The 14762-nt window shown below is 30.4% G+C and overlaps 2 protein-coding genes across 7 annotated transcripts in view; one reads left to right on the plus strand and one right to left on the minus strand.

The window, feature by feature from the left end:
- The window catches only part of LOC121116508 (limbic system-associated membrane protein), a 46691-nt gene that overhangs the window by 11452 nt on the left and 20477 nt on the right, over positions 1-14762 (minus strand). For all 4 annotated transcript variants that reach the window (XM_071887576.1, XM_040710762.2, XM_040710763.2 and 1 more), the window contains 4 exons: positions 8457-8590; positions 8176-8383; positions 2668-2708; positions 1194-1317 (listed from right to left, as the gene is read on the minus strand). In XM_071887576.1, the coding sequence (XP_071743677.1) occupies positions 1194-1317; positions 2668-2708; positions 8176-8383; positions 8457-8590 (507 nt within the window). The remainder of the gene's footprint in view (positions 1-1193; positions 1318-2667; positions 2709-8175; positions 8384-8456; positions 8591-14762) is intronic.
- LOC121116511 (uncharacterized) lies at positions 3049-5174 on the plus strand. 3 transcript variants are annotated; one of them, XM_071887579.1, is made up of 4 exons: positions 3118-3216; positions 3257-3776; positions 3824-3933; positions 5014-5174. In XM_071887579.1, exons 2-4 carry the CDS (start codon positions 3284-3286, stop codon positions 5104-5106), a joined length of 696 nt encoding a protein of 231 aa, XP_071743680.1. In that variant the 5' UTR covers positions 3118-3216; positions 3257-3283; the 3' UTR covers positions 5107-5174. The 3 variants fall into 3 exon arrangements, with proteins under 3 accessions (XP_040566699.1, XP_071743680.1, XP_040566698.1); XM_040710765.2 differs by having other exon boundaries at positions 3049-3776; positions 3856-3933; XM_040710764.2 differs by having other exon boundaries at positions 3141-3776.

Genomic DNA, 14762 nt, shown 5'->3' on the forward strand with positions numbered 1-14762 from the left:
CAATCCAGTTGAAAACTCTATGTACAGTATGGGTTGTCCTCTTAATCAGGTCTGTTTTATCGGGAGGCTAGGGTGTGGGATAAGGGTGTGATTCCCCCTCCTGGAAATATTGATAAGAAAAACTGGGATATGAGTTTGTAAATTTAACGGTGCTACGAAATTTGCTCGCGGTGGGTCGAATAATTTTTTTTCAAGGAGGGCTTTGGAACAAAGAACAATTCAGACACAAGAACATACGAGTATGCTCAGTTTAAAAAAAAATTTATTCTACGTATTTTTTAAGATAGAATGGTGAAATTGGTTTTCGTTATGAATTAGTGAATATAAGTAAAAATGAGATTGTTTTTGTCAAAGGTTAAAGATAAATATGAATACAAGCCATACCCACTTTATTTTCAATCAAACGCATCTAATAAAGCGAAAATCAATGTTGATATTAAAAGCTTATATTGTGGATAAAGTCTTTCAATGATAAAATTAAATGAAGCAAATATTTTTTCTGAAAAACAAAATTGTCTTCAAAACAAAGCCTTGCGGATAAATGGCAATTTCTAGAGTTTCATGGGCTTAGTTATAAACATAATAATGATTGATGACCCTTTTTTTTTTCCAAAATAAGCACCCAGAATATCAAAATTGAGCAATTTGTATTTTTTTTTAAATGAAGCTTTAAAAGGTATAATTGAAGGTAATGAGTGTTTTTTTTTTATATTAATCATAATTTATTGATACATTTTTTTAGATTATATCGACAAACCAAGATTTCATAAAGATTGTCTTTCCTTAAAGTTTGCCTTCGATATGTACATATTGGTAGTTTTAAACATAGATAAAGACTGTTTAACGTCAACATTCGTAGTTGGAGCAAATTTGAGGGCGTACACATATTATGGAGTCTTGTTAAAAAGAGGGATCACATCCACTAATTATACTTCCAACCTTTTGTATAAATGGAAAATCAGTATTTGGCAATTTGGGGCAAAATAATTTTTTCTTTGTTGCAAGACTTAAGGGGGATTATTCAACAGTTAATTTTGGAACAAATATATCCTTCCTTTCAATGGTTGTTGTCAAAATCAGGCACATATCCGATCATATACATAGTTTTACCGCCAAAAACAGAGCTTAATTATTTTTTTGCGAGTAGACTTTTCCTTAAAAAATATGATCAAAGAATCATGCAGTTCTCTTACCTGAAAAATTTCTACTTTTGTCAATATTAATATTTCTTCCATCCTCTCGTTTCCATGTAACTGTGGGCTTAGGGCTCCCTCTAGCCGTACATTCCAGTGTGACATTGCTTCCCTCTGTTCGTACCTAGATAGTACATAGATAATATTGCTTTCATTCATACAATATTGGCCCAATTAAAGAGACTCTATTGACAGAAAGGACAAGGCGGTTGAAATATTAATGTAACAGAAAAAGATTTATGTCAATTATATTCACACACCACCCCCGATCAAAAAATGGTTAGGAAGTTAACTTTTATGTGAGCAAAGAGAATAAAATTATTATGTTTCTTTACAAAAGTACAATTCCTAACAATAACAAGAGTCAAATGATGAGCAGTACGGGTGACTGGAAGATTTACCACAGGAGTTTTAGCCCTCTTTTGCCCTTATTTATATATTATAGGCATAAATGTATCTTATCTCTTATTTTTGGGGCGTAAAATGGGGTTCCCTTCACTTAAAGTCCTTTGAAATGAACTTGTTTTTTTTTGTTTTTTTCCATGGAATAACTTAAAATGAGGGCATTTTAATTCAAGTGGGATATTCAGAATTCAAATTATAATAAATTCGAACTGGTTTTTTTTTAGCGGTGTACATCAGCTGAGAGAAAAGAGGAAGAAAGAATACAAACAAATAAATTTGAAGCAACAGTTCTGCGCTACTTCAACTTTTAGGAATTTTGTGACTCTGGGTAAAATCTTTGAGGGAGACGATAGCCATCTCACTCTTGAAGGAGTTTAAACGCGATTTGATTGGTTCGTTTTTTCTCGTAGTGCAGCATAATTAACGCTACTGAATGCAAAAATACATTACAAATTTACTTCAAGTGAAGGGAGACTCATTTTAAACCTTAAATTATATGTGAGAAGATGTATTTTTGCCTTAATATACAAGGGTAACGTAAAAATAAGCTAGTCATATCTATCTAGAATCTGTTGACAGTTTATTTACTAAAGTTTCGGCCATTTTGTAAAAGTCGTTTAAGTGAGTTGGTGTGAATATTGTAGTATTTTTATTTTTGTTTTTTTCAACATAAATTCCTTAACTCTACAGCCGGGTTACGGAGATTGGAGCATCACCAGGAGAAGTGTGTCGAGTTAGAAGGAGACTATGTAGAAAAATTAAAAATTCAGAAAAAAACACCCTGATTAACTCACTCAAACGACTGTTACATAAGAACAATGCGTTCAAAATGGCTGAAACTTTACTGAGGTACTGTCAACATATGGAAGATAGATGTGACTGCCTTTTATTTAAAAGTGCTTCCATCTTCACGTTAAGGTTGGAAACTTTTCTGACCACCCTCGTATATATGAGGGCAAAACATCCTCGAACCAGCAGTAAAAACGTATCATTTTTCCATTCATAAGTTTGTCCTCTGAGTCTCTTTTAGTGCCAATTAAATACAATTGGAAAATGATTGATGAATTACCTTATCTCCAGAGCTCATACTATCTTCTATTCGAGGAGGCACTGGAAATATATAAAGAAAGGGTAATTAAACTACGTCATGGGTAAGTAGGAGGTATCATGTCTGACCTTGCATCTAGGTCATTCGTGAAAGCCAATCTCCACGTATCATTTATTTATTTAGAAAGTTATACAACATTCATATTTGGTTTGTTTGTAGATATACAGTTATACTTACTTACTTATATGCATGGATATACCTACAATGTATGTATAGATGGAAGCCAATTCAAAATGGATTAAAGGCCTACCAACCTACATACAACTTGAGAAGGAGGATAAGAGAGAAAGCAATCCTTCAATCCTTCTAACTCCGATTATTATAATCCTCTGCTTTTTTCTTATGTACAAACTATATCGTCGTAATATGTGTACATTTTTATAATAATATAACAATGGCATGACGGTTATGTTGTACGTAAAAAAGTGTAGAATACCTTTTCCTAGAAAGGGGAAGGACGACGCTAAATGAAAGGAAAGTAACTCTTTGGTTTCTCTAAGGGCTCTGCAGGTAAGGTAAGGAACAACACCTCTTTACGCCACCCATCTAGTATTTACCATATTTAAACGTGATTATCATGACGGATGGAGCTGAAAATGAGGACAAGGAAGAGGATGGTGATGATGCAGAGGAAACAAACGGAAATCCAATTTCTCCTGCCTCCCCCCTCACCCCTCAAAACCAACCCATTTTCACCATATCCTCCCCCATGAGCAACTCAACAAGTATGAACTACCCCTCACCCTTTGAGCCCCCTCCCGACTACGACTCCTGGTCTGCAACTCCCTCCACATCCTGCAGCTACTGTTCCTCTTCCAATACTGCGGCTTCCACTACTCAATTCTCACGCAATAGAAGAAGCTGTTGCTACTACTACCCTGGGCCGCCTCCACCGCCACGATGGGATATTATACCTGAAAACGTGGAGCAGAATACTCATCAGTCCCAATTAGGGAATGGTACTAGGGACATTCGGTGGGTGAGAGTGAGTAAAAACAGCTTTGTCATCAAGCGATGGGCTCTCATCCTTCTCATACTCGTGATGCTGATCATGGTTTCTCTTCTCTTTGGTAAGTTAATTTAGTATGTACAAACAAGTAACAACCTAATTGCTCAGGTTTTTCTCTTTCATACGCACAAACATCACAGGCATTACTCTTCAACACGTTCAACTCCTTCGAAGTGTGGCTCATCTTCATAAAGATGAGAGGTCACAGTCCATTCAGGGTAAGAGTTCTTTGTGATTCATAATACTAACGAGGACTCCTGAGTTTTTCACACTTTTTAAAAAAAAAAACCAAGGATTTCCCTTGGAATCAAAAACAAAGCTCTATTAGTAATCTACGTTAATAAAGCAAAGTTACTCCGTACAGTCATTTTTGAGTTTATCAGAGACTGCGAAGAAAAAGAATGCAATCAAGCGTGTACGTTAAATTAAAAAGAAAAGAGAGTATTTATATGTATAGATATATAAAACACTAGAAACCTGTAATCGACGACTCAAGCGCGCCCGCTACAAATGGGGAAGAAGAACTGACAATTACTATAATTACAGAACAAGTTCCAAAGGGCATTTGTCGACCATATGTCAATTTTAATAGAAAAGAAAAGTATTTATAAGATTTTAGATTTAAATAGTCAAGCTTTATAAAAAATCAGACCCTTGAAATTCATATATCACAGTTTTATGAAATTATTTAATTCCAAAGTCAAACCTATCACAGGCATCTCTTATATGTATCTAATCTAATCTAAGGAATGGTTGTTTTTTAAATAAAAATATGACAATGCTCAGTTTTTCTACCCTATTTGTAATTTATTTGGGCCTTTGCTTTGTATTATATGTAGATGTTTAGGTAAACTCATAATTTATACATCTCTATACTGTATCAAATATGAGTTAAGATTCATTCTTAACAACGACCTCAGGTAGCAGCAGCCAGGTAGCGTCCTGGAGACTATTGAATCCCTGGCTTGTCACGTTATATTAAAAAAATTATCAAGTTCTTATTATTATTCTTTTGAGAAGAGAACATTTAAGTATTGAGTAACTAAGTGTCAGATTGTTCATGAAAAACAAAGAGTTATTTTCTATATTATTAAAGCAATCCGGGCTACCAGAGCATCCGCGAGATTATATGGTTTAAAAAAATGCATAAAATGTTTTTTCATGAATTTTTTCCCTGCGAGAGGAATAATTTTTCAATTGATCTAAGAGGACTACAGCTCCTCCAGTCCCTATTAAAAAAAAAAAAAAAACTTCTCTAAATTTAAATAATAATGTTAAATTTTCTTTATCCTCTCTAGCAATTACTGAATCCTCCGTCCTCAAACATCGTCCTATACATCATTCCTTTGGAAGGAATACTTATTCAGAAAAAGATTGGAAGTAAATTATAATTTTTCCCATGTAAAATATCTAAATATTGACATTATATTCTAACAAATACATATATTTTATGAGACAAGGTGGGATTTGTGTTTCAATTCCATAGTTTTGTTACAAACAATGAAGAATAATAGAGGAGTATAAATACTTTGTTTTCATCAATTCCCTATTGTTATGATACTACAGGATACGGCAGCATAAATTCATTTTTTATTATGTGTAGAAATTAGGCTGTATAAGTAGTATTGGGAGGGTGGTGTAATTCCATTCTACAGGTAAGATTTTAAAGTTTGCTTAGTAACAGAGTCAGTCGCTATTATGTATTGTTGTTGTGAGGAGGGTGGGTTTGCTGTCGAAAAAAAAAATATTCGCAAGGAATGAGAAAATAGTTTATAAAATTAAACTAATTGCAATATAGCTCTTGAGGTATTTTTTTGCTGCATTTTATAAAAATAAATTAATTGCTTCAATAAATAAATATACAAACAACTATTTTTCTATTTATTTTCATAAATAGAAATTTGCAAAATTCTTTGGACACAAAGAACTCCAAGGGATAAGGATGATATATGTAACTATAATTGAAGTCATCAGATCTGTTGTTATGCAATGCTTTTAAATTGGTGAAGTGTGTCTAAATTTGGTAATTGGAACCAGATTTATTTGGGAAAAACCAACATTTTTAACGCCTTTTCAAAATTGCACATTACTAATTAATTAATCAGCTTATTATCCACAATTATTTTATTAAAAATGTTGACCATTAGATTTGAAATCTTTTTTTAAAAAATGAAAAAATCATCCGGTATTAAAATACTTAATTTTGGTTTATTCAGTGTATGGTCAATGTGGAACGTCACCTGCCTAATATGATTTTTAAAACTAAATAGAACAAAACTTTAAATGTGTACAATCATTATGAAACAAAAATAAAACTTTTTGACTTATAAAACTTGTTTTATTGCATTTTAGAAAAAGGAAGTTATGTTGTCGTTTCTTGTTTCTCCTTCTTTTGCCCTATTTGGGATTTTCATCCTATTTTATGGATACAAGTTGTAACTTGTATAAAGAGATTGTACAAGTTGAACTTTGTAGCTCATAGTTTGTTGAACACTCATTGACAAAAATAGAATGAATCAGTGAAGAGGAAGGTTAATAGAAATACAAGGTTAGACCATCATGTAATCGGGCATGTTAGAATTGTCGTCAATCTGATATATTATAACAACTGCAGGGCAAGACAGGCAGATTTTGACAACCACTCATAGTCAATGATGTTATTATTGCAGGAATTTTCAATTTAATGTATCGTACCGACTGCCGGGCAAGAAAAACAGATTTTAACATAACACTACTATGACGTCAATATCCATATCATCCATAAAATATTCAATTACTACTTTACTTTATTCTTACCAATCTAAATTCTTGATTTAAAATGTTTAAAAATCACTTTTTTTATATTTCATTGTGTACAATCTGCTTATAGAAGTTAAAATTTGTATAAAATCGCATCTATTACACACAATGTAAATGTATATTTATAGGATAGAGATATTTATGCTAAATCTCCAGACTAATCTTTTTTGATCATTCACGTAAAGATTATCCGTTCAAGGGATAGGTATATAAAAACATAAATAATCGGTCCCATCATGACTCTAATAGATTATTATCTCATTTAAAAAACATTCGATAGACTATTTAACAAAGAAGTAATGGAATTCAAATGAACAAACAAATCTCTCTACCAATAATTTGTCAAATCATATAAATGGATTTTAGCATTATGCACGGTTCCATGGGGCTATAAATATATTTTAAATATACTTATATTCCTCAGTTTTGAAGTATAAATACTTCAAGGGTGATTTCCAACAAAATGAATAAACGATTTTTTTTTTTTCAAAAATTTAATATTTTTTAATTTCTTTTTTTTTTGAAATTTTGTCCCAAAATGAATAGAATTATAGAATATTAGACAAAAAGAAACACTCAAAAAAATTTTGGGCGTCTGCAGAATTATATATAATTTTTTTTTTGTAGGGGGATTTTTTTTCAAAAATTATTTTAAAAGCCCACAGGTGTTTAGACAAAAATTCATTTAATAGAAAAAAATTTATTTCAAATATTAAATTTTATGGAAATAATTTAAAAAGCCCACAGCTGTTTATAAAAAAAAAATTTGGAAAACAATTGCAACAAATATATTTCAAATATAATTTTTTGTGGAAAATATTCCAAAATCCCACAATTATTCACAAAAAATAAATTGAAAAAATAGATTAAATTTCAAATATTTAATTTTTTGAAAAAAGAAATCAAATATTAAATGTTCCAGTAAAAAGTAAAAATTTTCTTAATTTGTTTGGCTATAAAAAATTTAAATAGGCTATAATAATTTTAAAAATATATAAAGTGTCGTAAGTCAATACAAAAATAATCTGAAGCATAAATCATAAATATAAACGGATCAATATTTAAATGACTTATTTAGCTCAAATAAAGGCTTCATTTTCTCATTTCTGGGATGTATTAAAATACCCAAGAATATTAGCTACAGTTTAGAGCCTTTATTTGATATATAAGACTTTTTTTTATTTCCCAATCGACCTTTAAATGACCAGAAAAAAGTTATTGGATGTTTATGTATAATTTGCAGTATCTTTAAATGATTTATCAAAATATTTTATTAAAAAAAATGTAAAATAACTCGATTGAGAATATTAATGTAATCCAGGTTCACTTATTGTGAAAAATCATGCCAGCTTGTTTTTTTGTTGACAGGCCACAACTGCAGTTAAGTTTCCACGAATATTGTGTATCCAATCCAAATATTAAAAAATGTAGTTTTAAATATAAAATTGATGTTGAAATAAAGATTTTTGATCCTTGTAAATTGATAATCATAGATATAGATACGAAGTAATCAATATATCATGATATTTTTTCATAATAATTATCCAATTTGTCATCCCAAATGAGGAAAAGGACGTCAAATTATGCAAATTATTTTTAAAGCATAGCTTTATAATCTAATTATGGAGTTATATACAAAAATAAAGAAAGGATATACGCACCTACAACAGTCAAATATCCCAATTTGGTCTTAGCCTTAGCTGTATTTATTTGACACATATAAGCCCCTTGGTCACTCCGCTCCACATTTCGGATATGAAGGTTCCACGTTCGATGCCCCTCATGAGATACTCCTATTCGTGGATTCCTCGTTATAACATGATTTTGTACTGTTAAAATAGCGGAACGATCGTAATGAATCCACGCAACCTTTCATAAAAGAAACACAAATTACGCATAAAATAAATTACAAGTCACTCCATCTAGGAATATATTCATATACCTTGTGTCCTTCGAGATTCTTGACAGTGCATGACAAAAGAACGTCTCGGCCCTCTGGTACCGTCACGTTTTTGACAGTACTCCCCACAAAACCAGGCTCTCCTTGAAGACCCGAATGTCGTCTTAATTGTTTTCCTAACAAAAACAATGAGGGTTCAAATTAATATAAAAATTACTTTGGGTCCATTTTTTTACATATTAAAAAATAGGGCAGAAATCATCATAGCCCTAACAATAATGAATTAATGAGCAGACAATGTAATTATTATTTTAATAGGGGGAGAGCTTTATTTTGTAATTTTTTTTTAAATAATCCAAAAATTTATAAATTAAATTTTTCTGAAAAAAAGGACTATTTGGAAAAAAGTTTCAAAATCAACAACTATTTACAAAAATTAATTATTTTGGAAAAAAGTCAAAAATCCACACTTATTCACAAAAATTATTTTCTTTGAAAAAAGTTTCAAAATCCACAGCTATTACAAAAAATTATTTTTTTTGAAAAAAAAATTTCAAAAATCCAGAGCAGTTAAAATAAAAGAAATTTTAAAGGAAAAAAATTTATAAAATTCAATTTCAAATATATAATTTTTCGGATAAAATTTTCAAAAACCTATAGCTATACGCAAAAGATTATATTTTTTAGAAAAAAGTTTCAAAAATCTATAGCTACTCTCAATAAATTAATTTTTTTGGAAAAATTATCAAAAATCTAGAGCTGCTAAGAAAAATCTGTAATTTTTGGAAATTTTTTTCTAGTTAGAATCAGAAATTCTTTAATCTGGGTAGCGGCTACAGCCCCTCCATCCCTCCCCCTGCGGACGCCTCTGATCCATGATTATCTGATTGACCTTTTGCATGGAAAACATCTTATTACGATCTATGTAAATATAAAATTCATGGGAAAAGGGTATTTTAGAAAATAATGCAATGGTCATGTGTATATATAGGGTGCGATAACATAACTTCCTTTTTGCAAACGGCAATAAAACAAGTTTAGAAAAAAAGTAATAATTTTGATTCATAATGATAGCACATATTTCAAGTTTTGTTTTACACAGTTTTGAAAGTTATATATGAGAGATGACGTTCCCCATTGTTAAATAAACTGAAAAACCGAACGTGTATATTATAATACACTGTAATTCTTTTCATTTTTTCGTTACTCATTAAATAGCTTTTCATTATGAGGTTTTAGGGGAAAAGATACATTATACAAAAAGATGCAACATGTACTTAACAACATATCTTATTTTATAATTGTTAATGATTGATTGATTAGGTAATTAGTTATTGGCGATTCTGTAAAGGCCTTTAAAAAATATTAGTCGTTCCCGAATAAATCCAGTTTCATTTACCTCATTGTAACAATCTTCCCAATTAATATCATTGATTAACAACAGATCTGATACCGCTAAATTTAACTCTCAAGCATTATTATCTATGGAGTTATTCACGTTCAAAGATTTTTGCAAATTTCAATTTATGAAAATGAATTTAAAAAAAAAGGTATTTTTGTCTTTTAGAAATTGAAGCAATTAACTGATTTTCACCAATAAAAACTCAGGAGGTAAATTACCATTAGTTTAAAAGTATAAAATACACTGTCAAACCATATTTTAGTAATATTTATTTATGACGGCAATCGCACGTTCCTCACTACTTCAACCTATGACAGCGACTGACTGTATTTTTATAAAAAGTTTAGAATCTAACCTCCCGAATGAAACCACGCCCATTCCGCTACTACTTCTACCACCAGCCTGAATACCACGCACCCTTTATATTGCATTTATGTTGGTGGAGTAGAGATAATTCGTGTTTTTAGTTGTAGAAATACATACATTAAATAGGCCTAACTCCTCAATCTAGTGCCTACAACCACGAACAGCAATAATACAATTACAATATTAGTATCATTTATTACGAACAATTTAATCCATAATTCATTTGTCCTTGAGGTCAGGAAATTGAAGGTCAAGGTAACCAAATTATTTATATTATGTACATATGTAACTGAGATTTGTTTTTTTTTCTAATAATACAAAGTTCTTGAGGTAGCGTGACACTAGATAAGTAAGTCTTTTGTACGGGTTCCATTTGTAAGATTAATTGTCATTAGTACAGGTAGGGTCAGTTTTAGGGAGGAAGGTGTTTGTCCTAGCCTCATGCTGGATTATAAAAATAAGGGATTTGCAATAGGTAGATTTTTTATAATATATATAATCTTTTAAAAAAGTAATTCATTATTATTTTTTAAACTATAAGAAATGGAATAATAAATATAAGAATTACTCCGCAGTTATAAAAAAACAAAAAAACAGAGGATTCGTAATTCCCCTTCACCCAAGCTAAAGGAATTTGAATGCCGAGCTAAAATAGCCTCTAAGGAATGTAGTAAAAAATATCATCTAGAATTATGAAAGATTAAAGGTTCTATGTAATTTTTCTTTTAACATTTTCGGCCGCCGGAAAGTTTTGCCGCCTAAATTTTTGCTGTTGGTAATGTTGCCTCGAGTGTATTTTGCCACATGACATATTTTTTTGTTCTTATAACATTGGTTCGAACTTTACCATTTACATCAGATTAATATCAATATGATATAATTATCCCTTATCAACCATTGATTAATGAATTTTATAGATCCCTTCTTCTTCCTTGATTTTGAACTGTATACGTTCAGCTGATCCATCATTTTTTGGAATTACAAATATTATCCAAAAATGGAAGCAAATCCGTAAATTGGTACTCGAGTTGTATGAAATAAATAAAAAAAGACACTAAAAACACGCCTCGTCTGCATAAAAAGCAAAGTACTACTTGGAACTTGTCAAAACTTGAGATTCTATTTATTTTTTCCTTCTTTTTCGAGCTCATTATAACATGTAAATCTTCCTAGGCTTACTTACTTTCTTTGCAAAATTTTGAATATATGTTTTCCTACAGGTAGAAATGTATAGGCTTGTCTGTTATCTGTACTCATAATCCCAGAATAAGCATCAGTGTCAAAAAAAACAAAAACATATATTTGTTACAAGATATAACCAGTAACCTATTGATTTGATGAATAAATAAACTGGTGAATTACGATTATGATCACGATTTAAATAAGTAAAACTAGTTATAGATTAATCTGTGGAAAATAAATTACAAAAACAAGGTTGTGTGATCATCAGTACTTTACCTAATATTACACCTGGTACATTAGGATTATTGTCATTATAAGATCTTTTTATATGTACGCATATAATATATTCAATAACAAATACAGACTACACAAATTTTTATATGACAATTCATTAAAAAATATGATTTTTTTTACTGATGAGTTCGAGTAGTCAGGCAAGTAATCAGTTTTCAAACGAGTAACGAGTAAAGTTAATAATTCCTCGAGTATTTTTTTTTTTTTTTTTTTTTGAAACACGGAAATACTCATCAAAAATCAACTCGCGGCACATTCCTATTAAAAACATAGAGGGTTCTTCAAATATTTTTATTTTTTAATGTTAATTGTAGTAATCATAATTTATACCCCTAATTATATCAACTTAGAGATGTCAATAGTTTTATAAAGTATTTTTAAATAGATCCTTTTATCAAGTAAATTAATATTCATTCTAATTTTTAAATTAGAATTTCAAAATGGAATAATGAATTTGGGAGATTATTTTAACTATAATTCAATGCAAGAATCAATAATGATTGATTCTTAAATTGAATCATATCTAGGAATATGCTCCTAACAGTGATCCCTTGAATTCTCTTATTTTTAAATTTTCCCAAAAGAGATCATTTTATGCATGCATAATTTTTTGAAAATCATTTAATTAGTGTGAATAAATGGTTTAAATCAAAAGATTATTTAAGGACATGATCATTAGTATATTGGAAAACGTTATTATTTTTCTTAAAACTGATATTTTGCGAAATTTGCCCCTCTGGAGGTACAATTATAGAGCACACAAGTCGGCATGTTTAACATGGGACTATATATATTATTTAAATAATATACGCGTGTAATAATCACAACTCAGATCCAAATTATGCCTTTGAATTTGATAAAACTTTTGAGTTCATAGGGGGAAATACAATGTTTTTGATTGTGTTGCGACGTCAAAGAATTCCCGATGCTATTGCTCAGTAAAATCTTCTCCTAGATATATAATTAATCTGATCGCGATGCAACAACAGAAAAGCGAGGATATAAAAACATAAAAAGACGGCGAATATGCCTTTCGGCAAAATTGCCGGTCAACGTTTTGAATTATATATTCAGCGTAATGAGCCTTGTTTTATTTATCAGTTTACTATTATAGATGGGATTTTTGTAAAGAAACATGATAGTTGTATTTGCTTCAGGCTCTACAAAAGTTCTATCCCTCGTCATTTTTTTATTGATATTTTGTTATCAAGGTTGCAGGAACGGGTTATTTGTTTTAAAATGTATAAGAAATAAATTTACATGAATTAAAATAAAATTACAATATCTTCCCTGAACTAATGTTATTTTAAATGTGGAAGGTTTTAGGTTAATAGAAATAAAAGTTTATGCCTTAACGCATCCACAACTGATGGCTGACTTCCACTACGCTTTATAATAGTGACGTCATGGATTATGATTGGTTGCATGTTTTGTCAAAGTCTATTTTTCTTGCCCAGCAGTCTGTATGATACATCAAATTGTAAATTCTAGCAAGCCATCATGTCATCGCATGATGGTCGTACCTTGTATTTCTATTAACCTCGATAAGACTTGAGTAGAGGAAGCTGCTATTTACAAAGGTCTTAAGTCAGTACGACCTTATGGCTCACTCCTGCTTTCTTCTCGCCCTGCTACAAAAATCTCCTATGATTCTGGTCAAGTCCTGATTGACATTTCTCCACCTCCAGCTTCTCTCTGACCTTATAATGGGTTTTTCATTGGAGTAGTCTAATAGATATTGCAAAATGAATAATCATCAAACGTATACATATACATAGGTTTTTTGTAGCAAGGTGTTCATTCGGCAAAATAGTCATTCGGTAAAGTGTCCTAGAGACTACGGATTTTTTTTTTTTTCAAATTTTCATGCTAGTTAATAAATACTGCCATATAAAACTGTGACTCACTGCGTGGAATATTCAACCAATTAAATCCTCATGATAATTTTCTCCTTTTCACAAATTATAATATCTATTTGGTAGATATTTAATAATCTCTCATTTGGATAAAGAAGAGAGAGAAAAATCAATTTGTTTCCAATTATGATGATGAGAGATTTATTATTTTAGAGCACTGTAAGTATGTTGTATGTATGCTACTTTCTAAAGAGTACGAGAGGGGGGTTTAAGATTACTTTTTATACTTTTACACACATACATAATGTACGTAGGTAAAAAGTTTTTCAACCTTCCTTATCTTCTCTCTCCTTATCCTTAATATTCCATTTCTTTTCTTTTCTTCATCTTCCATTTTTTTATTTTTTTTATCATCAACATGATCAAAGAATAAATTTGATTATTTTTCAAACTTAAAAGTAACAGAAAGTAAACGAAGAAAGATAAGTTATTCTATGTTACTTTTTGATTGTATGTAAGTAAGTAAGAAACTATTATTTCTATTAATTAGGAAGTACTAGTTGCCTATGTAAAAAACAAAAACAGAAACGAATTATGCATAAAGAATACATAAATATCTGAAGAACAAGATGAAAGGATCTAAGGAGATAATAATCCCTTTAATCCTCTAAGGCATGACGTCGAACAAAGAAAGAAAATCAAATCCAATCCAAATATATTGTGTCTGCTTTTATTTTACACATAATATACCAGAGGTGGTGACTCTTGGACCAAGGACATCCAAACAGAGGACAGTGCCGTACTTCCTTTTTTTTTTTTTTTTTTTTTTTCATTTCTAAAAACTCAGGCCTAATGTACATTATTGTCTATTGTTATTATTCTTATTTTTTAATACTATATAATTGAGAGTGTTAAGAAGTGGTGCTTATCATAATTAATTAATAGGTGTTGCAAAATTGTGAGATAAGCCCTGTCTTGAAGATCAAGGAACATCTTGAATCCACAATATGTCACCGATTTTTAAGAATCAACATCGGGAGGGTATCTAAGTAGACCAAGACACCTTTTTTCATGAGTCAACATATTCCATTCCTTCACCAAATGGACTATGGGAACATATTTAAGAGTCGTCACTTGAAAGAAGGATACAAATTTATTTAATTATTATGTTTATATTAAAAAATATAATGATTCAGAGAGTCGTATTATTTTGGTGCAAGACAGTGCACCTTTGTTTACAAACTAGTG

Source organism: Lepeophtheirus salmonis, chromosome 4 (genome assembly GCF_016086655.4).
Source record: "Lepeophtheirus salmonis chromosome 4, UVic_Lsal_1.4, whole genome shotgun sequence".
Lineage (NCBI taxonomy): Eukaryota > Metazoa > Arthropoda > Copepoda > Siphonostomatoida > Caligidae > Lepeophtheirus > Lepeophtheirus salmonis.

Excerpts from the sequence above, each read along its gene's own strand:
- LOC121116511 (XM_071887579.1), top strand. The coding sequence starts at position 3,284 with ATGACGGATGGAGCTGAAAATGAGGACAAGGAAGAGGATGGTGATGAT. Across the intron at positions 3,777-3,823 it reads CATGGTTTCTCTTCTCTTTG|GTTTTTCTCTTTCATACGCA; the intron begins GTAAGTTAATTT and ends CTAATTGCTCAG. Across the intron at positions 3,934-5,013 it reads GAGGTCACAGTCCATTCAGG|CAATTACTGAATCCTCCGTC; the intron begins GTAAGAGTTCTT and ends TATCCTCTCTAG.